A 25116-nucleotide genomic window follows, 5' to 3' on the forward strand; every position below is an offset into this window, starting at 1 on the left:
TGACAATTTTAAGGCATGTGGACTTCAACTCCCAGAATTCCACAGCCAGCATTGCTGGCTGTGGAATTCTGGGAGTTGAAGTCCACATGCCTTAAAATTGTCAAGGTTGAGAAACACTGATTTAAATGCTAAAACATCCTAAAATGTTGCTGCCAACAGACCAAAAGCAATTATGCCAGATAGAAAGATTATTTGAATAACGTTTGAAGCAAAACGCTCGCTTCTCAAGGAGAGAAAGTATATTAATTAAAGGAAAACTAAAATACATGCATATTTTCTTGGAAGTTAAGCTTCACTGTGTCTTAAAAAAAAATCTATTCTCCAACATTACGCAACTCTAGTGCTTAAAAGTATTAAAATTCGGACGACCAGAAGATGGCAACAAAAACCCGTCTCTTTGCTGCTATCTAGCGGATGTGCAGAATTCTGCAGCAGGCGTTTAGCTCGTTTGACAACGCGAAAGACACAGGGCGGAATCCAACAGTCGCAATTTCGATCGTGCTGGCGGAAAAGCGGCGCATGCGTCAACGAGCAGCTCCACGACCTCAGTAAAAATGGCGCGTACAAAACACTTTCAGCCAGGAACTTGCATGATAGTTTCGCTTGTCGGCAAACCCAAAATTAGTTACCATAAAACCGACAGTTGCAAAGGATTCTTTTTAACTCGCGGAGATTCTAATGCAAGGGTTGAGTAAGTTTTCCAGAGATTTGTACTATCGTTCCCATCAGCTCCTGCCAAGATAGAGGAGCAGTTGGAACTCTTCCCCTTCCTGATTTCTCTCGGTCAACGCCTCCGCCCTGACTTAAGATGGCCGATAGACTCAAAGGGCAGGCTTTTCTCCACCGGGTTGCAGTGACGTAACTTGCTGTTCCGGGTGAGTGACAGCGGGCGCCATTTTGTGTGGTTAACGCAAAGCTAACCGGAGAGACGGAGGCAGCCGAAGCGCTGCGAGTGTCAGTCACCGGTCAGCGCAGGAGGCGCGGGCGGGGTGAGTAACTGCCGGCGTAGCGGCTGCGTTTGAGAACAGGCGGAAGCCGGCCGAAGAGTTGATTCTTTCCACCATTTGTGTTCGGCGCTGAAATCAGAACAGGCGGAGCTCGCTGCGGCGAGGCAGGGGGAGGGGACGAAGATGCAAGGCCGGTGCTCTGGGTTCGGATTAAGAACTCAGGGGGACCCGCTAGTCTACTTCGCTTCTCCGGGATGGCTGATCGTTTCCTACAGGCACATTCGCGGTACTGGTACTAACGGGGAAGGGGGGGTGGGCGGAGAGAGAGAGAAAACCGACCCCCGTTGTGCGCATGCGCTCTCATCTTGCTGGACTATCCAGGCAGCGGACTGAGATTGGGCTCGTTAACGAGCCTTGTGTGCGCCTGCGTTGAGGCCCCCTAATCTCAACGGGATAAAGCCTGGATTGACACTTGGGGCGACAGCTTAGTTCTGTTGCCATGGTTGCCACGTGAGAAGGCCAGGAGCCAAACGCACACATTGTGTTGTAAACAACATGCTGGGCCGACCTTGGGCGAGATTGCTGATAGCTAGGAGAGATGGGGTGAAAGATGTGTGTATGTGTGGCTTGTATTACTCTCGCATGGAAAAGGAACTTGTATATATTCTGATGTCGTTAGTATCATCCTGTGGTTGTTTATTCAGAAGCAGGCTTTCCCCCACTTTTAATAGGATGCCCGTGTGTCCAAAAATAATTAAAATAGTACCCGAAATTCTGGATAGCGGGGTGTGTCGGGTACAAAAAAGAGCTGCTACCTTCATGTTATCTTTCTGGATTGCCCAGAAAGATCAGGTTGACAACTATTGGAAGTTGTTTGCCGAACTGAATGGGACATCGATATGAAACAATACAACTGCTCTGGGTCTGGATTTGGGTTTCAAAATGTAGAATGGAATTCTTTCTGCCACAGTATAGAGAGTTGTGCCATTTCAACACAATTCCAACCCATAGCTACTGAAAAAAAGTGATAACCTCACTTTGGTTGTGTGAAAAGTAACAAAAGCAGCTCTGATGAGATACACAAGCTAAGTTGTAAGCAACCATTCATTTGCTTGTCTCTTGATTTTTTCCTTGTGGCTACAGGTGACTAGCAGAGATTTGTCATTTTAGAGGAATAATAAGCCTGGTCAATTTATTTTCAGAAACGTTGGAATTGTAAACAAAAGCAGCATAATTAGATTTATTATTGCAGATATTTAAGTTGTATGCCTAACTTTGTAATGTAGTGTCATTTTCATATCATATTTCAGATTGTATATTTCTCAGAATATGTTCTTAAAATATTGCTTAATAGGAATGCAGTGATGCTCATCTCCTTGGAGGAGGGGACTATTTTTTAACTTTCAGTTTCTAAATGAAATCAGAAATACAGTTGAGCCCAAATTTTCTGTTGCTAAACAAGACATTTGTTAAGTGAATTTTGCCCCATTTTACAACCTTTCTTGCCACAGTTAAGTGAATCATTGCAGTTAAGTTAGTAACACAGTTGTTAAGTGAATTTGGCTTCCCCATTGACTCTGCTTGTCAAAAGGTCGCAAAAAATGATCATAGGACCATAGGATACTGCAGCTGTTATAAATATGAACCAGTTGCCAAGCATTTGAATTTTGATGACATGACCAGGGTGATGCTGCAAAGGTTGTGTGAAAAATGGTCATGTCACTTTTTTCATAGCTGTTGTAACTTCGAACGGTCACTAAATGAACTGTTGTAATTCAAGGACTACCTGTATTTGTTTTAGATTCATTGATGCTTTTGCATGAATCTGTCATTTTTTTAAAGTTTCCTGATCATACTATGTTAGGAAAATATGTATGTGGTGATTAAGAGTTTTTTGCCTTTACAAACTTTATTTACCATACTTGGACCCAATGTTCAGTAAACTGAAGGCATTTTATATAATTGTTATTATTTTGTAAAGAAACATTGTGGTATGTTGATCCAGTGACTAAGAGAAATATAAATGATAATAGCAAGAACTAAGAGATTCTTTCTTGCATGCTATTATGTACACAATATTATTCTTCCCATTATAGGTATAAAGTATTTGGTAGGAAGCAATGAACAACAGGGGAAGATCAGATTCTCCCTTCATTTTTTTTTAAAGTAGATTTCAGTGATCTTGGGTGAATGAACTTCAGAATTCTTTATTGGTTTTGAATTAATAAAGAAAAGTAATGTCTTTATAGACAGAAAACTGCTAGGAGTGGCTATATTTCTTGGAATGTATGTTATTGCTTAAATTTTTGAAGATTTTCTCTTCATCTGAAGAATTTTATACTTCTAGTACTTCAATTTTATCCAGCATTTTTCCACTGTTACTGATTTTCCCACTAACCTGCCTATTTCTGAACTTTCCTGAAGCATAAAACCTTGATTTAACAGATTTTCTCCATTATTTCAGGGAGGTGTGCAGGCCCAAATCTTGTCTATTGCATCCAAATTTGATTTTATCTACCATAAAAATGGAAAGTGGAAGCAGGAAGTTAAGTTGTAGGCATCTAGTAATGCGCATATTGTGGCTACTAAGTTATAATAATCTTTGTTTTTTTTAACTTATTTTAGGTGAGTCCTAGGTTTGCTGCAAAAATACATAGAGAGGGCATGCCACCAATTGGAAGAGGACAAAATCATAAATAGTGGCATTGTGACATTGCAGCTATGTTTTGTCTTAGGAGTTGTAGGATTGTTCTTGATTCTTCTGGTTGTTGAAACACCTTATATATCCACCAAAGCTTTATTCACACATATGAGCAAATTCTGGGATAAAGTAGTATTTTGATCATTAGAGGTGCTCAACAAATATGCTTTACAATCAAATAGAGTCTGAATTCCAGGATAAAATTACAGTGGTGGAACCAAGAAAACTAGGCCATTTAAATATGGTTTAAAAACACAATGGGGAATATGTGAAATTTTAAAATATGTAAGCAAGTTTATGATCAGATTTATGCCTGTTTGCTAGAAACATCTGTGTACCAAATAAAACATTCCATTTCATGCAGTCTGAATGCAGTATTTAATGGAGCAAAGGGATTGAAAATTAAGCTTTTATACTACCTAATACCATTCTCAAATGTATATAATATGATGCAGCATTTAGAGTTGTGTAATCTGCATAGGAACCATGTGAAAAAGGCAGGAGAAAATAATTTTCTAACAGTGCTTATTTGGTTTATGGTTATCAAATTTATTTTTATGATTTATAAGGCCACCGAACTCAAATGGTGTGACTCAAAGGAAAGTATAGTTGATATTCTTAGCCCCAGTAAATAAGTTTTTTTTTCATTTATTTCATTTATTCCCTGTTTTCCAAAGATTTTTGTATAAATGATGGCTGTTTAAAAATACAGCAGAAAATCAAATTAAAATAATTGGAAATTAAAACTTGTGGCTTTAAATTTCTTGTTAAGGTCAACCCAGAATAGCAGATCTTGTAGCACTTTAAATTTGATAGACAGCTTTGCAATCAGAATGGGAAAATACTTACATTCAAATATTTTTGTTTGATGTTGCAGACTTACTAAGTCTCAAGCAATAGCAAATTTAAGCGATATCTTATATAGTTTCTGTGGAATGTTTTGATTACAAGAACATATTTTTTTTGGAATAAGGTTTGGCTAGCTTTGTGATGAATAAGTTTGGAAAAGATTGGATGTCACTGTACACAAGTGAATGGCTTAAACTGAAGCTCGTACTCAAATTTGAAATGTTATTTTTGCTCAAATAGAGAACATATAAATAATTAAAGATGTGGGATCAAGGTGGGCAGCCTTGGCAACAGTGGCCTTTGAATCAGCAGCAATGGATGCAGTCATTTCAGCATCAGCAAGATCCAAGTAAGTAAATAGCTGTGATTGTGCCTTCAGCATGAAAGTTAAGATAGTAATCCACATTTTATAAACTGGGTTTGAATGTTACTCTTTCATTCAGATAGAAAAGTTTGCTAGTGATGAGTTCACAAAGTAAAAACTGTTAGATTAAAACCTAACAAACTGTTGTTTTAGTGTATACAATATTTTGAAAGTTGTAACAGGTTGCTTCTATATTGTTTGTAAGTACTCCTTCAGACTCTTAAGTGAATAGGAAAAAAATGCTGGTAAGCAGCAATATGTGCTGAGCTAATGATTTATTTTCTATCCCAGTATGCCTTTATTGAAATTCTTAAACAACACCTTCTTCCAATGAGCATTTCCCAATTCGCTGATATGCAATGAAGGTGTTTTGGACTATTACGATAAATATCTATGTCAGCTATATATACTGTGTTTCCCTGAAAATAAGCCCTAGTTTTGGGGCAAGGCACACTTAAAAATCAAACTAAGGCGGGGTAGAGTCTGCCTCATGGGCCCTGCACCCACTTACTTGCAGCCAGGCCTCTCCTTGCCGGCTCACTTCTTCTGTGGCGTCTTCTGCAGCCAGGCCTGCATTTCTTAGTCACAGGCCTTTCTGAAAGGCCACTGCAGCCGAGAACTGAGCTATGGATTGAATCCATAGCTCGGTTCTGCAAGACCTCTGCAGCTGAGAACCGAGCTATGGATTGAATCCATTGCTCGGTTCTTGGCTGCAGAGGTCTTCTGGAAAGGCCTGACTGCAAAATGCAGGCCAGAATGCAGCTGCTCATTTGGCCCCAGAAGAAGTGAACTTGCTGGCTGGGGATGTTGGTACCAGAGATGAGTAAGGCATCCCCCAAAAATAAGACCCGGTGCCTCTTTTGGAGGCAAAAAAAAAGAGGACTCGGTCTTATTTACGGGGAAAGTCAGATATGTAACAATACTGAAAAATACAGAAAGACTATTTGAGACTATAAGTCTGTTCAATCATATGCATAATGGAAGTTCTGGTAGTTCTTAAAAACCATATTATCAAAATACATTGTACTGTAGACTTTCTAAACTTGTTTCTCTTTTAAATTTGAGATATTCTTCATTTTATAATGCACATACAAATTTTAAATTGTTCAGTATTTTGCCCAAATGCGTGCTTCTCCTTCAATAGCAGTATGCAAAATAATACAGGGAGAAGCTGGTTAAAATACTTTCTTGCTCCTTGATCCTTACCTCTTTAAGACAGGGTTGTTCAAAAAGTGATGTGTACCTCCCTTGGGGAGGTACAGACTGAGCCCAGAGGAGGTATGAAGAACCTTTTAGTTACACCGTTAGAATAAATCCACCTTTCTCAAAGTTTCATTGTATTATTTTCATAGTTCATTATGTTCATTTTGGGGTTCGAATTTTTTTAACGGAGGTGTGTACATTAAGATTACATTAAGGGAGGTTTGATGGCAAAAGTTAATGAGCTCCTCCTTTAAAATGAGGTGGACAACTTTCTTGTGGTGGGAGCTTTACTAATTTTTTGTTTTTTAAAAAAAACTTTTGACTTCTGAGACTTGGAAAGAATATATTCAATAATGTTGTGACACATCACTGGAATTGCCCTTTTATTTATTGGTGGTGGGGTTAAGGGGCAAAAAGGACCAACCTTATACCTCAAAAAGCTTCAGTCACCCATTTTGCTATTTAAAATCCCCTTACTCTTAGGAAACGTTGGCCCCATCCACTGCAAGTTGTGGGATCTCTACCTTTTCTTTAAAATGTGCTTTATTTTATCCAAACCAGCTACATGTGTGCCTTTTCCTTTATATGTCTATGCTGTCTTTCTGTTATGTTGATAGCTTTTTATTCTTTTATAAAACAAAGTAAAAAAAAGAATAGCTAGTCTATATATTCATCATTCATTGCTAACTTGAGGCAGGTGTTCCAGTTCTGTTAATTGTTACATTGTTGCAACAAACCAACACTCTGTTAACAGAGGAGGAACACAGAAACAGAATGTAGTAATCCTTGAATGCCCGAGTATTACAATTATTTCTTTCAGAGGTAGTGTTTTGTAGGAAAGTAGAAGAAAAGGCTATAAGGCACATCTATGTCAGTGATCTCTCTTTCTTGATTTCTCTCATTCACTCACATGGGATATCACTTTATATCTGAGTGTTCATATAAGTGCTTAAATTTTTTAAAACACACTGAAACTGGATCCCATGTTCAGGATTGAGTTTATAAAGCTTTGCTTATTTTTTTCAGAAATAAGTTCTTAATTCAGGGAAAGCTCAAATTTCTCAGTAGGTCAGTGGAGCATTGCTGTATGGGGTGTGGTATCAATGTTAGATTCCTCCAAAATACAGCGATAAAGTAATGCACTCTGTTATGGTGCACTCAGTGGGTTCTCTATAGATGTTGCATTGAAATGGAGTCCATGTCTAGTAATTCTTCGTCTTTAACAGGACTCTCTATGTCAGGGGTAGGCAACCTTGGCTCTTTTATGACTCGTGGACTTCAACTCCCAGAATTCCTCAGCCAGCCACGCTGAGGGGAAAGGGAGAGGTTTCCAAGCTGAGCCATGCTGGCTCAGGAATTCTGGGAGTTGAAGTCCACAAGTCATAAAAGAGCCAAGGTTGCCTACCCCTGCTCTAGGTAAACGATGCTAAGAATACTTTTCCCCCTAGCTTTTATAAAATAAAGCTGGTGTATGAATAAAGTTCAATTCTTGGTTGTGTGGTGGAAATCTATATATATTGAAAATCTAATTTCTGTTTCTAGGCCAAATTGACTGGGCTGCATTAGCTCAAGCATGGATTGCTCAGCGGGAAGCGTCGGGGCAACAGGGTGTAGTAGAACAGCAAGGAATGATGCCAAATGGCCAGGAGATGACAGCAATGGAACCTGGTCCAAACAACCATAGTAATTTTCAGAATGATCCAAATTTCAACAGGATGTGGCAGCCAGGTACGTTGTTGGTCCTTTTTTTTCCACTGCCCTTGGAATCTTCCTAGATGTAGATATAATTCTTACAAGAGCACTACTACAAATTAAATCCGATTTAGTATGCAAAATTCTATCAATACTGAGCAGAATTGAGTTAGGGCAAAATTTCTTTTATGGGAAGGACAAGGAGTATTGATTCTCTCAAGTAACTGTTGCTTGTAGAGATTTATGATATCTTCTGGATTTCTCTGCCTCAGTTAGACTTCATAAGTGGACTCAGATTGTGATCTGTAGATGCTTTGAAAATCAAGCTTTGTAACATGACTATACTATAAATTGTTAGAAAGGTTACATAAATTCAGAGTTGTATAGACAGGCATAAAAATTGAACAGGACTGGCAATAAACCAACAGGACAGAGTTATTTCCATAGTTCCCCAACAATTTTATTTGGTTCAATGCTTGTTCCCAAAAGCATTTTAGAATAGTTTTCATTAATACATTTTCTACAGCTTGAGTAAAAAAAAAAGCAACAAAAAATCAAATTACCTTTCTGAGTTAAAGAAAAGCATATTCATTGGTTTTTGAATTTAACAGAAATTTACAGCAGAAATTACCCTTGATAAAGGAATATATGTACTATAAAAAGGTTGCAATAAGCAATTAAATGGAATCATTTTTTAAAAATACATTTTAGACAATAGTATTTGAAAGAGCAGTTCCCCTTCAATTGAGGCATAATATCAATTTTTGTTGTACAGAGACGTGAAGAATTTTTTCACTGGGTCACCCATAGTTCTCCTTGTTTCAGACAAGTTGCACATTGTCATGTTTAGGATTTATCTTATACAATTAACCTGCATGCCTTTTAAAGAAAGTTACAAAAACTGGGCTTGTTCTCTTTGGGGTGTGTGTGTGTGTGTGTGTGTGTGTGTGTGTGTGTGTGTGTTGATATCTTAGCATTTAGCATCATTCCTCCTGACCTTTTGCCATTATGGGATTAATTGTACTGCAAACGTATAAAACAGGCTTTTCAAAGTGTTCACTGGAAGAAGAGAAAATATTTATTTTAAATATTATGATGTTGTTCCAGCTGGTCTTACTACTTTAAAATTTTAAATATGTCCATATTCTGTAACATAGATGTGGCTTTACAAACATTATTGAACTTCAATTTCCATTATCCATTATTATTTTACTATACTAGCCAGGACTCTTGTGACTTGTCCTTCAGAAACATAGAGCAACAAACAGAAAGTATTCAATTTCTGCTGTGTAAAATAACCAGTTTATACAAAAATGATATTCTTTGTGGCCTCTTTTTTCAACTAGAGTTGATTCCTAGCAAGTGCTGTCCAGATTCATTGAACTACTTTTTTTATCAGCCATATCCAGAATTGCCATTAGTTATATGCAATGAGGATGCTGAAAGTGATAATCTAAAATAGCTGGAGAAGCTGACATAAGTAATTATTCTCCAGAGGGATATTGTGTTAGCTTAGCCAGCAGAAACAAGAGTTTTGTGGCAACTTAAATGCTAATAAATGTATTATTACACAGCTTTTGTAGCTCACATCCATTTTATTTGACATCGATATTTTCTTTGATGATGGAGATTATTCTTATCTCTATCCTTGAAATTGTATTTCAGATCTGAAAGGCCAAATTGAGGGGAGGAAAAATTAGCTGATACAATATAGACTTTTTCCTGATTGTAATAGATGTTGCGATCTGCTTAAATATTGTTCATACAAAAGACTACTAAACGTAGTTTGGATTCATACAAAACTAGAAACCAGAAATATTTAATGATACATCTTTCATTATAAACATCAATACAGCCTGATTAACCACTAATTAAAATGATTGTTAACATTTTTGTTATGACATCAAAACAGAATGGAACATGCCCCACCAACCGCCTCATCCGCCTCCAGATCAGCCATGGATTCCTCCAGCCCCTGGATCAATGGATATCGTTCCTCCATCTGAAGATAGTAACAGTCAGGATAGTGGGGAATTTGCACCTGACAACAGGCATATATTTAATCAAAATAATCACAACTTTGGGGGACCACCACCTGATAACTTTGCAATGGGGCCAGTGAACCAGTTTGACTATCAGGTGAAACATTTGTTATTTTGATATAAGCATGTGGAGTTCCAGCAGCATTGCTCTAAATCAGATTTCAACAGAGTTTACTTCTTTATTAAAATAGATTTGTTTTCAAACATTTACCCAGCTCAATTAGTTGCACTACCAACTGTATTCTTAGATTGGCTGTAATGCATATGTTGAGATACACTGGATTAGTGTGATACGTTCTGTTTGGGATCACTTATGAAAGGTCTGAGAAAATTCAGCTGCAGGCAAATGTAAATTTTATTTACATATTACTTCCCTCCTCTATCTGCTTTTATAAATTTTACTAAGGTTTTTTTTTGGGGGGGGGGTGTCTTTTGTTTTTGCTTGTAATTGCTTTTAAAATCCCCATGTGATATTTATATAGTAAAAGTACATAAGGGATAGCTGTGTTTATATAAACAGATTCATGTTTTGTAAAGGAGCAAAATAACATCATAAGGATGAGATTAATTATTTAATATTAAAACTAAGAATAAGCCTGTAAATATGTTGAGATTCTCCATATTAATTCTCTGAATAAATAATACTTTTGTAAATAATTTATGTATAAAGAATATAAAGGTTAATATAAAGTTAAATATTGTATACAATCACGATGCATACATTTTTAGCCACTCTGAAATTGGAGTAAATCAAAACTGTAGAATACAATTTTATTTAGGGACCCAAATTCATTTGTTTGCGGCTAGTTAGTTAAAAAGTGTGCTGGAGCACTTTTATATACGTAGGCGAAAGCAGAGGATTACTCTCTAGATTGAAAGGTGGGTGGGGCACGAGAATTTCTGCACATCTGATATCTGTGCATGTTTCTGGATGTTACATCTATGAATGGAGTTCTTGGTCCAACGTAAACAGCATTAGATGTACTGTTTCAGGAACACAAGGTATGGCTACATTTTTCTCAATTATGTGTTAATGCTATACTAAGATTTGATATTACACTTAATAGATATGTACAAAGTAAGTGAAGAGACTTCATAATAAGTTACCTTTTTATGTCTTTATATAGTTTGTTAAAAGTTGCAAACTTTAATTTATTTGGTAGACTAGTCATCTGAAGTTTTGAATAAAATATATCCCATCCCATAGATCCACATTGATGTATTAATGGAACTGAGATTGAAGACAAACTTGATGAAGATTACTTACTGACAATCAGATATAATTTGGGGAAGGGTGGCACAATGACACAATTGACTGGCTTTCTGTAGCAGCTTTTCTTCTAGCAGTAACATAGCTGAAGTTGACAACATGCAACTGAAATTAATTCATTTCTTAAATCCACATTTTCCAACAGTACGGATAGCACATGAGAGAAAATCTTAAATTATTAGGAAAACATGAGATGGTTTTATTTCTGATAATGAGTAAATTTTATTTCTTGAAATCATGATTCATGTTTAAAAGAATGCACGCTTCCTCTTCCCACATACTCTGAAAAATGGTTGTACTGATATTTCAGTAATAAAAGCAAGACAAAAATTGCTTGATTGCACAAATCCTTTAAAAACAGTATGGGCAGGTTTTTTTACTCATTTATCTTTCATTAAAAGAAAAAACATCAATGTGCTTCATGTACATCATGCTCTTAATGATCAGCATTGTATATTGAGTATTTGGCAACTGATGTTAAGCATACTCTTTAACCATAAAGAGGTTATTTACTTACTTAAATTATGTCAAATAATTTTTGCTTAAGAAATGAGAATTGATCATGAAAATTTGACCTAATAAATTACTTAGACTTGTTTGCTTTCACAAGCATAATTCATTTATATTGCAGAAAAACTCTACAGTATCATGTGCTCATTAGAAGAACACATGATTTAATTCCCTTTGCCTGTCGAAATTACTTTAGGAAAAAAGATTAGAATATTAGGAACATCCTGATAACCTACAAATAAATGGCAAACCCCTAATAAAATAAAAAATAATTTATGTTCCTGTAGATCAGGGGTGTCACGGGCCAGATGTGTCATGCCGAAACTGCGCGCACCCTATTGCCGACAATGGAAAAAAAGTGGCGATATGTCACGACTTGTCACGTGACGTTGCGAGTTTGACACCCCTGCTGTAGATTCTTGGGCCTCTATTTCCTTAATGGAAGATTCCAGCTCCATATTATATGTTGTTTTTAAAACTGAATATGTTTTCTAATGCCAGAGTGTAATACAGCATGGGCTTCTCTATTACAAAATTACTTTTTAAGTGGTAAAGATCTTTTTTTCCCCATTAATCTTTGAGTTATGCCTAAAGCACTTTGAAGTCTCTAGTAGAAACAAAAAATATTCTATATAGAGATCAGGTTCCTCTTTTTTTCTTCTTTTCTTTTCTTTTCTCCCCCATTTCATCTCTTTACTGAGAAACTGTTAGGGGAATCTGCAGCATTGAGTTAAAGAAAAATGAACTTCATTACTTTTTCAGCATGGGACTACTTTTGGTCCACCTCAAGGTGGGTTTCATCCACCTTACTGGCAGCCTGGACCACCAGGGCCCCCAGGACCTCCAGCACCTCCTGCACCTCCTCAAAATCGAAGGGAAAGACCAGCATTTAGAGATCGCCAACGATCACCAATCACATTGCCTGTGAAACAGGAACCCCCTCAAATTGGTATGTCTTCAACATATTTAGTTTAATGTATGTGATACGCACATTTTGAAAATACAAGTTGCTGGTTGCTGAGTTTTACGGGCTGTAACTGAATTATGCTGTCAACTTTGAAAATGAGCGTGGCTCAGCCATTTTCTCTACTTATTTTCGGTTGACACATACCACGGAGGGAGAGGGGTTTGCCAGGTGCTTCGCTAGACTACAGATTTTCTCCCATGGGAACCAAGGCCATGGGACGACTCCGGAGAGTGGAGATTTCAGTCAGCAGTCCATAGCCCTTCACTCGAACAGTTGAAGGAGAGGTTCGGCCGGCTGGAGCTAAAAGATACAATTTCTGTTGCCCAGGAGGTGGGTGTCATGGGGAGAAATGCCAAAAACTACCCATCTCCCCCTCCCCCTCACTGGAGTTCCAGCCCAACTGCCGGAGCCTGTGCTGCTTCGCCCACCTGTCAACCAGCTGCAATACTGAGCCCTGTATCCCAGCCAACCCCGTTGCCATGGCCTCAGGATGCCAGTCCCGGAGCCCAGCCAAGAGAAGTCCGGAGAGTGGTTTGGCCACTTCCACAGGACCAGCAAGCCGCCCAAGCCCAGCAGCAGGTGCAGGTGGCCCTGCAGAGATTCGAGCTGCCTCCCATTAAGCCTACCTTCGATGAGAAGTTGATCTTCCTAAACCAGGTGTGGGCTCATTTGGATCGCTACGCTTATGCCTACCTGGATGGGGCTATGATGGTGAATGCGGTAGCGGCAAACTTAGAGGGGGAAGCAGCAGACTGGGTGACCAACCTTCATGATGAGGGGGCTCCTGAATTGCATGACATTAATCTATTCATGGAGCAACTGAGGGATCAGTTTGAAGATGAATCCCGAGTCCTGATGGCCGAGAAAGAAATCCACTGCCTGAGGCAAAGAGGCGCCCCGCAAAGGAGTATGTCCATAAATTCAAAAGAGTTGCTAACCGGTTGGGGCAGTGGCCTGAACGGTCACTGGTCAATTACTTCAAACGGGTGAGATCGCGACTTGCTTCAAGCCTGCATCATTTCTTAATCTATTACGTGAGTGTTATTGTATGACAGTGGTGCTAGACATCGAACTGGATCGCCCCAAAAAGTCAAGTACCACCAAACCCAAGCCACTGTGTGTCCAAGAGAAATGCCTCTGGACGACGTCCTCAAGCCTCTGCAGTCACCAGTGTCTCCCAAGCACCAGCCAGAGCTCCCATCAAATGCTACCAGTGTAGTCAGATGGGTCATCTTGCTGTGGAGTGCCCCCCTCCTCACCCTCAACCCAGGAGCATGCCAGTTGCTGCCACAAAACCACAAAGAGCTCCCAGAGGGGGAAGAGAACCAACTGGACACATCAAGGCCTGAGTGTCAAAGCCTCCCCTCCCGGCGAGCTCAAAGCCAAGCCCCAAGCCGAGGTGCAGCAGATGCCGGCACCATACGACAGTGAAGAGGAGAGTGAGGAGGACCCCATGATGAGTCAGCCCATTCCCCCTTTTGCCATTCCCACCAGACTGATGGTGCCCATAATGGGCTCACATGAATCTGAGTGTACTAATAGACTCATGGTGCTCTCGGTGCTTAATTAATTTACCCACTGTACTGAAACTGGGCATCCAAGCCAAGCTATTGCCGCCTCCCATGGGGTTTGAGCAGGCTGACCGGTCCCTCATCGGAGGTGCCCCTGCTATGCACCTAAGCGAACCTGTACGTTTAGAAATGGGTCGGCATTGGGAAATCATCCGTTTTGTGGTAGTTCCAAAGATGACTGAAGTAGTAATTTGGGGGCTAGTGTGGCTTGACAAATGGCGTCCTCACATCTGGTGGGAGGAGGGAATGCAAAAATTAAGACTGGGGACAGGACCCTCCCCACCTGATACTGATGATAAAACAAAGACACTGGCCATCTGCGAAACTCATGGGGAGTCCCGTGAAATTCTAAAAACTGTAGCTGAAAAGCTGCCGGGGATTCAACTTGTCCCTACTGAGTACCAATATTTGGCAGAAGCCTTTAGTGAGAAGGAATGTGACATCCTCCCCCCACACCGGGCTACGGACTGTGGTATTGAAATTCTGCCCGGTATTCTATGACATCCAAAGAGATGAAAGAACTAAGTGAGTACATTGATAAAAACTTAGCTAGGGGTTTTATTCAGCCAGCCAAATCACCCTTGGCTGTTTCCGTGCTTTTCAAGGAAAAGAAAGATGGCTCTCTTAGATTATGCGTCAATTTCAGGTCTCTCAACGCTGTCAGTATGGAAAATTCATACCCCCTTCTCCTGATGAAGGACATATTAGCCCACCTGGCTAAAGGAAATTTTTTTACCAAGCTGGATTTAAGAGAAGCGTATTATCAGATCCGGATTAGGGAGGAAAATAGCCTTTAATTGCCCTTTGGGGAGTTTCTAATTTAAAGTGATGTCATTTGGACTGCAAGGGGCCCCTACTGTATTTATGCAATTGATAAATCAAGTGCTCCATGATCATTTATACAAGGGGATTTTGGTTTATCTTGATGACATCCTTATCTACACTAAAACCATGGATTAACACATCAAATTGGTCCGAGAGGTATTAAGGAAACTGTTGAAAGCCAAACTGTATGCAAAACTGTCAAAGTGTGAATTTCACTAGACACGCCTTGACTATCTGTTGAATGAGGGGATAGAAATGGACCCTGTCAAAGTCAAAGCAGTTCTAGAATGGCAACCCCCATGCACCCGCAAACAGCCTCAAAGTTTTCTGTTGTTTATCAACTTTTATCATCAGCCATTATTGTCAGCCATTGCAATGGTTATTAGAGTGCCAGGCAGCATTCGAAAAATTAAAGAGACTCTTTGCAGCTGAACCAGTCCTTAAACACCCTGACCCCGGACAACAATTCATCATTCAAGCTGATGCAAGTGATGTGGCCGTGGGTGCCGTTCTTTTACAAAAAATCAGAGTTACAACCTTGTGCTTAACACTTCCGGAAATTAACTGAGACTGAAAGTAGGTGGGCAGTTTTAGAGAAAGAGGCTTTTGCAGTTCGTTGGGCTTTGCTGACATGGACTGATCACAAGAATTTGGAGGCTCTCAGGACTCCCCACAAATTATCCCCCAAGCAAGTTCGATGGGCTCAATACTTCAACTGTTTTAATTTCACTTTAAAATATTTTCCTGGAGGTGAGAACTTTTTGGCTGATGCCTTGTCTAGAATACCTCAGTTCAAGAGCAACCGAGAGGAAGTAATTAACTCCATTATTCCTCTGCCGCAATCCGCTTCCCAAATAACAACCAGATCGCACACACAGAGACCCCCTGCTGGTCCTGACAATCGATCGCTAAAGGAATTGAAGGAGAAGTTAGAGACTGATGCCTGGTTTAAAGATAACAAATCTATATTGACTTTAAGAGGGAGATTAGCTTGGAAAGGTTCTAAGTTATACCTCCCAGAAGGCCTTAGACTCCAAGTGTTGCAAGCGGGTCATTTTGGATTTTTAAAAACATTGCATCTAGTGTGCAGGCATTTCTGGTGGCTGAGAATGAAAAAGAACATTGAGAGTTAATATAAAAAGTTGTGCCATTTGTGCTACCATGAAGAAAGGTCCTGGAAAACCACCAGATTTATTGCAGCAAGTGGCCGATCCCTCTTAGCCTTGGGAAGAGATAGCCATGGATTTTATAGTAGAATTACTTGAGAGCAAGGGAAACACTGTGATATGGACTGCGATTGATCTATTTTCCAAACAGGCGCACTTCATCGCTTGCTCAGGACTTCCCTCTGGCCAGGAGCTAACCAAACTGGTTTTTGAAGCACATATACCGACTCCATGGTGCCCCAAAGAGGATTATTTCTGACAGAGGGGTCCAGTTTACTGCAAAGTTCTGGAGAGAGTTTGTTAAACTGATTGGGTCCTCCCAGGGGCTTTCATCTGCTTTTCATCCGAATACTAATGGAGCTGCTGAGAAAGCTAACACAATGGTGGAACAGTACCTCAGATGTTATGTAAATTACCAGCAGTCTAATTGGGCTGACCTTTTTAACTTTTGCAGAAGTAGCCTACAATAATACTGTGTACAGTAGCACTGGTCTCACCCCATTCAAAATAGTGACGGGTCGAGATTTTGTGCCCATGCCTGAGTTCCCATAGGAGCCTCCTACTTCCCAGACTTTGGACCAATGGGTGACATCTTTCCAGGGGGTTGGGGTGAATGTAAAGAAGGCATTGACCATAGCTACCAAGGTTTACAAGGAGCAAGCAGACAAACGACGTTCCCCTCAAAACCTTTTTTATGTTGGACAATTAGTTTATCTTTCAACTAAATATCTACGGTTAAAGTTGCCCAGCAAAAAATTGGGTCCGAAATTCCTTGGTCCTTTCCCCATTGTCAGGATCATAAACCCTGTGATGATGGAGTTAAAATGTCCACGATTGTTGGGGAAAGTTCACTCGGTGTTTCATTGCAGTCTTTTGAAATCTGTGTCAGAATCCACTTTAAGACCTATTCCAAAAGAGCCTCCTGGTCCAACGGTGGTAGAGGAAGAGATGCATTATGAGATAAAACGTATTCTCGATTCTAGGCTGTACAAGGGAAAGTTACAATACCTTGTCCAGTGGAAAGGTTACCCCCTTTAGAGGCTACATGGGTGAAATGTACAAATGTAAAGGCAGATAGATTGATAAAAAAGTTTTATGATAAATACCCTCACAAGCCTCGAGGGAATACCTAACCTGATTTTTGTTTCCCCTGCAGGAGACTTTTTCTTTCTGAAGAGGAGCCGACTGTCAACTTTGAAAATGAGCGTGGCTGCAGCCATTTTCCCTACTCATTTTCGGTTGACATATAGCACGGAGGGAGGGGGGTTTACCAGGTGCTTCGCTAGACTAAACAGATTTTCTCCCATGGGAACCAAGGTCATTGGCTGTTCCCGGGACTGCAGCTTGGCGTTTCGTGAAAAGCCCACCAAGGAGATGTATTGGAGAACGTAGTAGCTTGCATAGCTTTAGGGGTGGGATTTCTTAACTTTGTATTGGGGATTGTTACGTGTCTATTCAGACTTGGTTTCACTTTTGACGTGCTGATACTTTGTATCGATAAACATGTTATTTGAGGAACTTGCAAGCCACAGAGATCTGCTTTATTTGTCTCTGTCTTTCGGAACTATGACATATGCATTCTGTACTTAATTCCACCTATCCATGCTTCATCTTAAATAGAACTTTATGGTCCTTCAGCTACAGCCCAACAAATGTTCTCCGACATGGCCCATAGAAAGAATTATAAAGCTTATTAGAGACTTAACTTTTAAAAAACCTACTAGGGCTAAGAAAGTATGCTTTTATTAAGTAACTTATTTTATGATGTTGTAGATGCTGTTAAACGTAGAACTCTACCTGCTTGGATTCGTGAGGGCTTAGAGAAGATGGAAAGGGAAAAACAGAAGAAGCTAGAAAAAGAGAGAATGGAACAGCAGCGCTCTCAACTGTCTAAAAAGGAAAAAAAGGAACATAGAGAAACAGGAGAAGAGGATGCACCTCGGTTACCACAGAAAAGTAAATTTGTAAGTGGAAGATTTCCTGTATAATATTTCCAAGTTTGCATATTTAAAATGTTTCATTTTAATATTATTAAATTATTAGAAAATAAAGTTGTATTTTACCAACAGTGTTGGTAGCAAAGGCAGTAGTTTGTCCATTCTTTTCCTAATTTGTCAGGCTTCTAAAGCAGATGGATAATGTTAATTCCAAGGTCAAAAGACTGGCTTTGTTCTGGCAAAATGATGTAACGTGTCAGGCAGCCTTGATTAGGCAAAATAGACATTAACCTTCACATTTCCTTTTGCGTCAAGATCTTTTTTGATTTTGTCAATATAAATGGTCAACATTTGAGATATGAAAGTTCCTTGTTGAAGAGCTATATTTATTTTTGTTTTATAGGATAGTGAAGAAGAAGAAGAGGATTTTGATAATGTAGAGGCTATAAGTAGTGGCAAAGTCACCAGAAGCCCATCTCCAACTGCTCATGAGGAGCAGAGTGAACCAGAAATGACAGAGGAAGAAAAGGATTATCAGATGGTACAATTAATTTTTGGACTGCTGTATTCGCCATGATCTATACATTTGACTGTTAATATAATAGGAGCCAGGGTTGAAGAAAAATTTAGCTCATGAAATTCTGATTTTTTTTTAACTTAATAGATAAAATGTAATTATAAATATGTAATTTGAAAGAAATATATTTAAACTTAACTAGGAAGGTTTCTTTTGATTGTTAACTGTTATTGAAATAACAAATGAGTTAAAGATTTCATCCTTAGATATTAAGAAAAGCTGCTATTCTTTAGTCCAGACATGTCAAACACAAGGCCCGGTGGCCGGATGCGGCCTGCGAAGTGGTTTCATGTGGCCCGCGAAGCCATCCTGGAAACAGTGAGGGAACGGCCCCCTCTGCCTTGGCCCTGGCCCAGGCCAGCCGGGAGCCAATGTACAATTTTGTGGTAGCCATCTATGCTGAAACGCATTCAGTCTTAGCTCCATAAGCCCCCCCCCCGCATGGCCTGAGAGGAACATTGAGGCTCCTCCAGTGGACCATGCCTTGGCACTTGCCCTGGTCCCATCCCCTTCTGCCAGAGACCCTCATATCTGTCCCATTCCTGCCCAGGCCCCCACAGGCACCCTTGATGCGAACGATGTAGAGCTGGTCTCACCCACTCCATCCACGCCCACCCAGTAGGCTGCACCCACCCTGGCCACACCCACCCGTCCCCCTGAGGGCAACCGCAGTGCTGATACGGCCCTCAATGAAATTGAGTTTGACACCCCTACTTTAGTCAAATTATTCTAATGGAGACACCAACAACTGTTGCTAAGTTGAAATTTTATTGGTGTGCCAATACATTTGTTGCATCAAAGTGTGTTAAACTGAGGGTTGTTACAATGAAGGTTTACTGTTGAATAATTGTTTTACTTGATATTTTGCATAGGATTCCATATAACTATTGATAAATATGCTGGTGAACAAAGAGACAGTAGCTACAGTTGCAATAGCTACATTAGGCATGGCAAAGGCTTAAAAATGTCCAATTATTGATTCTTAGCAACAAAAATGTATTTCCTCTTGACATAAAAAAAGATGTGAGATAAATTTGTTTTTCTGATTGTTGCCAAATCCTTTGCTATTTCTTTTTCAAGAAGTGAGATGCCTTGAATTGAGGTAGTTGAGAATAGCATCTGAATGAATATGTTTATTTTTAAATTCGTTCAGATGTTGCTGACAAAAATGTTGCTGACAGAAATCCTCCTAGATGTCACCAATGAAGAAATTTATTATGTGGCTAAAGATGTCCATCGTAAAGCAATAAAAGGTATGTTTAGGGTTCCAATAGGTTTATTAATTGTCCTTGCGCATATCTTGGAATAGTTTAAAGTATATAAGCATATATTCATATATAATATCTGCATCTAAAATAATTTAAATGTAAAGTTCCAAAAATTCATATTTGTAATCATATATTGTTGTTTTGCGCAGTTTATAGCGTTAAATTTTTCCTTTTTTTTTTCAATTTAACTTTTTTAAAAATTGTAATGAGTTTTTAAATAAAATTTTCTAGTTGAAATTTAGATGAGCAACCCCAATAAAGCAAACTTGTGTAATAAAATGTTTTTGTGATCCTGCTAGTCAGCTTTTTTTAAAAAAAAACAACAGTAACTTTATTTCATATAACTGTGTAAATTAATTAATATACTGATTGCAGGTAAAATGTATTAATCCGTTAATGCCTTGCTCTAAAGAACTGCCTTTTTAATTGTATCCATCATTAATTTACCGTTTAAATTTCTAAACAATCATGGCCAGAAATTACTGGGCTTTCAATGGATGATACGTGTTTAATGTTTTTTCTCTCCTCCACAAAACAGCAATAGTAGTAGATTTAACAATACCATAGACTCTCATGACTATGAAAACGTGGCTATTTGTGTTAACATGTTGTTCCTGTTGTTGATGTGATACAAAGCTCCTGCAAAACAGCTGGCACAGTCCAGTGCATTGGCTTCCCTCACTGGACTTGGTAAGTATGCTCCTGATTTTTGAGAGGGACTTAATGGGGAGAGCTGTCGCTTGCATTCCTAAATATGTATTGAAACAAGAGTGAAACTATCCGATACGCATTAGGCAAGCATCCAGTAACTTAGGATAACTTATCTCACAAAAGCTATACTGAAATCTGTGAAAAGTAGTACTCTTTCTGTGCAAGCCTTCCCTGAGATTGGAGGTTGGGTGTTTTTGGCCAGATATTTAACATGGCATCTAAAAATACAAATGGACTTGAATGATTTGTATTATTATTTTTTAATGTTACTGTGTTAATGTATGTTTAAATTTAAAAAAAAATCACCATAACATAATACTACTTTGTCTTGCCAAAAATCCCACACAACAAATGCATAGTTTGAATTCTCATAGCTCGTGCTTGGTAATAGAACCATGCTGGCTATGAAATTCAGAATTGCATCCTACGTTGTAATAGATTGTGTAAAAAACTTTGCATGTCAGTGTAACATTGATAATGCTGTCGTATTATTGTGACATTAAATAAATATATTATTTCGACCACCACGATGAATTCTTCTGTTAGTTTAAATGTATTTGGTAAATAAAAATGAAGAACCTGGGAAAGAAAGTAAAAATGCTTCTGAACCAGATGCTCAAGATTACTTTCTACCAGTTTTTCAGGTCTACCTTTTGGGGGAAGAGAAGTCCATTCCTATTGCATATCTGTACCTTTTTAACGTACAGTCGTTTCTGAACACTAGACAACTGATTGGCATTGGGACTTTTTAAAGCCCTGGATATTGAAGCTGACTGAAATCACTGTAACGATATCTTGAAGGACAGATCTTAGGCCTTGCACCTCAGAGTCTATTTTCTTGCTGATGTATTCTAAGCATTTGGTTCTGGCTCTGTAAAGAGCTTTTTTACTCATATTGAGCAGAAAGTATGTAATCTTAGCGATTGCTTGCTTGAAAACATGGCAAGCTATTCCGGACGAAGTAAAACCAGATACTGAACAGCAGGTCAGATGTGTGGTCCTTGAACACTCCAGTCAACCAGCATTGGCACTTCCTCCAGAATAAGTGGCTTCTTCAGTGAAGAAGTGAAAGATGGGCAATCTGCACTCCTCTTTGCCCTGCAGAAATATTAAGAACCAGGATTAATCTTTCCTCGTGATAGACTAGGCTTTATGCACGCAGGTGGACTGGGTGGTTATGGATCAGGAGACAGTGACGATGAGAGGAGTGACAGAGGCTCTGAGTCATCTGATACTGATGATGAGGAACTACGGCACAGAATCAGGCAAAAACAAGAAGCATTTTGGAGGAAGGAGAGAGAACAGCAACTACTGCTAGAGAAACAGCAGGAAGGTATGTGTATATGTATAGGGGGAGGGACTCTTATGCTTATAGCAGAATACTTTAACCTCTTAATATGTTAAATCTATGTGTAGCATTTGATGAGGCAGTTAGGACAGAAGCCTCTTTTGTGCACACGTGCACAGATAAGGCCTTGAAATAGCCATGCCATGTCTTTGTGGTGGCTTTATACCTTAGTGCAGTGATGGCGAACCTTTTAGAGACCGAGTGCCCAAACTGCAACCCAAAACCCACTTATGCATCGTCAAGTGCCGGGTGGGTGTGGCCCATTGGCTGGGCGTGGCCCATTGGCTGGGTGTGGCTGCGGTGGTAACCGCAGACTGGGCAGGACTAAAAAGTTCAATCAATCAATTCCAACTTTGCAAGATCTTTTTTTTTCCTGCAAGAAGTTGAAATTGATTGATTGATTGAACCTTTTTTTTTTTTTTGCACACGGTGGCGGAGGTCTAAAGCGAAAAGGTTTTATAAAACCCAGCTGAAGGGCTAGGACTGGGGCGACGGCCCGTGTGCCCACAGAAAGGGCTCTGAATGCCTTCTCTGGCACCCGTGCCATAGGTTCGCCACCACTGCCTTAGTGATACAGATCCATAGAGGCCTTTCACAAACACCTAATCAGATGATCTGCACAGGCCTAACTTATTATGTGATATTATATACCCAAGCAAAGCGATTGAACTTATGGTAAACTAATTATAGGAAATCAGGTTATGGTTACTCCTGCCTCTGTTGTATGTTCTCCTGAGAGTCATCCAATGAGTTTTACTGCCATGGAACAATTGTAGAAGAATTACTATTCTTACACATTTTATCTTAAAATTGTTACTGGCCAGAAGAACAGGAATAGTTATGAATCGGTTCCACTTTATTTGTATGATTTTGGGATCTGTTTCTCTTTGGCACACATTTTACAGAAGAAAAACTCCAAAATGAGAGAATTGCAAAAGAGATGAGTGAACTTGCCAGTAAAGAGCAAGGCAGCAATTCACCACTAGAAGATGTGAAAGAAGCCGAGGAGGAGGATGCATTTAGTGAAAAGAAAAAGTCTCCAAAAGAAATAACACCAGACATCGAACCCAAAAAAGAGATTAAAGAAAAAGAGAGAGCAGGAAGGAGTAGGTCAAAAAGTTCAAGTAGTGCTAGCTCAAGTAATAATAGCAGAAGTAGCAGCAGTAGCAGCAGTAGCAGCACAGCTAGTAGTTCATCTTATAGTAGTAGTTCAGGCAGCAGTCGTAGCTCTACACATTCTTCCTCCCCCAAAAGAAAAAAAAGACGTCATAGTAGGTCACCTAAAGTTAGGCGTAGCAGAAGTAGGAGCTATTCACATAGAAACAGAAGAGAAAGGAGTAGGAGCAGGGGTAAGGTAAGAGAAAGACAGAGATCTAGTAGACACAAGAGTATAGAAAGAAGGGAGAGGAGACGAAATCATAGTCCTTCCCATGACCGAAACTGGGAAAGACGTAGAAGTGATAGTCACTCAAGAGATAGACTTACTAGCCATTTCACTCGTAGTGGGAGTCGAGATAGGCATAAAAGTGAAGACCAGCACAGGAACATAAGCGGGAACAGGCACAAACATAGTCACGACAGCAAAATTCAAGAGAGAAAAAAGGAACGCAGTAGGAGCATAGAGAAAGATAAGAAAAAGAACAGGGAGAGGGACCGAGATCAGGAGAAGCGCAGGGAGAAACAGAGAAAAGAAGACAAAGACAGTAAAGCGGGCAATCACGAAGAGAGATTAAAAAGAAAAAGAGATAGCGAAAGAACTTTCTCTCGTAGTGATTCCTTGTCTTCCAAAATGGTAAGGCATGATTCTAGGCAGGAAAGCAAGAAAAGTTCTACCAAAGAGAGCAAAAAGCATTCAGGTTCAGAAACTAGCACAAGAAGCAGTTCTGAGTCACGGGGCAGCAGCAAAGAAAAGAAGCCGAAGAAATCCAAGCATAGTCGGTCACAGTCCATGGAGAAATCTCAAAGGTCTGGTAAGAAGGCAAGCCGCAAACACAAGTCTAAATCACGATCAAGGTAGTATTCTTTTAAGTATTTTGCTTGATTTATATTATTTTTTTTTATATTTCGATTCTTCATCATGCTTGCCTGCAACATATTTATATATATATTGCAAATTAAACTAATTTCCGTAGATTATCCTTCTGGTGGGATGGGGAGATACCTTTGATCGCTTTTTTTTTTAAAAAAGAAAAGAAATACAGTTATTAAGCCTAACGTGTATGCTTTCTGTGATTCTTTTCCCTTTAATTTTCCCCACTTTTTCTTTATTTTTCAGATCAATGACTCCTCGTCGTAAACACTGAGGAATGATATGACACTAGTCATAATGATTTAAAAATTCCATGAGTTTTTAAGGGCTTGTCTCATTATAGAGGCTCATTATAGAGGCTACAGTTGTGGCTATGTAGATGAAAGCTGACCCCTTTTTTAAAAAAAAGATCTGTAAATAGCTGTATTTTTTGGAAACACTGCTCGGAGTTAAGTACTTGCTAGGATTTCTTTGTATTTACATTTTTCAAAACAGTAGTGCTTACCTAAGGCTATGAAATACGTCATTCTCTTTCAGCTGTAATGTTCTTAAATTGCTATTGAATGTACTGTGATGTCAATAAAGTTCTTTAGTTCATTTTTGTTTAATTCTTCTATTTTAATTTATTTTAAATATTTATTTGCAAGGCATTTTTCTTTTGTAAAATGCTTAATAATTTAAATTCGGGGTTTCATCTTTGGATAAATTTGAGTCAATCCTCTGATAAAATAACTGTTTGGGGGAAAAAACCCAAAGGTTTTTGTTTTATTTTAATGGTATGTTTCATCATACTGTGTGTGAATGAAATGTGGATTATTACTTTAAAACATACCAAGACTAGCCAAACAGAAATAGTAATTCCAAGTAATTTAACTACTTACATGAAATAAGTTTGGAACACTCTTCCTTGTATGATTGGAGAAGTTAATATTGCTTTTGACTCAGTTTCTTTCTGTAACTATAATGTTAGAGGTCACTAAAATAACCTTGTGTTAACTGGGTCTAATCTTACAACTTACCAACTAAGATGATGATTGCAAAATAAAAATAATGCTGTTTATAGCATCTTGGCAAATGCTAAAGTAAGCAGTTTTTTGCTTGGTAAACATGAACTCAAAAGAGATCTTGGTATTGAAAGT

At 39.1% G+C, this 25116-nt stretch overlaps 1 protein-coding gene across 1 annotated transcript; it reads left to right on the forward strand.

The window, feature by feature from the left end:
* The first annotated feature begins 879 nt into the window (after positions 1–879).
* PNISR (PNN interacting serine and arginine rich protein) lies at positions 880–24574 on the forward strand. The gene is made up of 12 exons (XM_015820164.1): positions 880–989; positions 4738–4846; positions 7607–7792; positions 9669–9895; positions 12341–12527; positions 17881–18071; positions 18448–18585; positions 19775–19874; positions 20526–20579; positions 21763–21933; positions 22854–23961; positions 24224–24574. The coding sequence occupies exons 2-12, from the start codon at positions 4759–4761 to the stop codon at positions 24249–24251; spliced, it is 2478 nt and encodes an 825-aa protein (XP_015675650.1). The 5' UTR covers positions 880–989; positions 4738–4758; the 3' UTR covers positions 24252–24574.
* Positions 24575–25116: the final 542 nt, after the last annotated feature.

This window comes from Protobothrops mucrosquamatus, unplaced genomic scaffold, assembly GCF_001527695.2.
Source record: "Protobothrops mucrosquamatus isolate PMUCROS unplaced genomic scaffold, P.Mucros_1.0 scaffold1078, whole genome shotgun sequence".
Taxonomy (NCBI): Eukaryota; Metazoa; Chordata; class Lepidosauria; order Squamata; family Viperidae; genus Protobothrops; species Protobothrops mucrosquamatus.

What these genes read in the sequence shown, in the direction of transcription:
- PNISR (XM_015820164.1), top strand. Translation starts at nt 4,759, where the DNA reads ATGTGGGATCAAGGTGGGCAGCCTTGGCAACAGTGGCCTTTGAATCAG. An exon ending in CAACAGGATGTGGCAGCCAG is followed by an intron (nt 7,793 to 9,668) that starts GTACGTTGTTGG and finishes ACATCAAAACAG; the next exon opens with AATGGAACATGCCCCACCAA. An exon ending in AAGAAAAGGATTATCAGATG is followed by an intron (nt 18,586 to 19,774) that starts GTACAATTAATT and finishes AAATTCGTTCAG; the next exon opens with ATGTTGCTGACAAAAATGTT.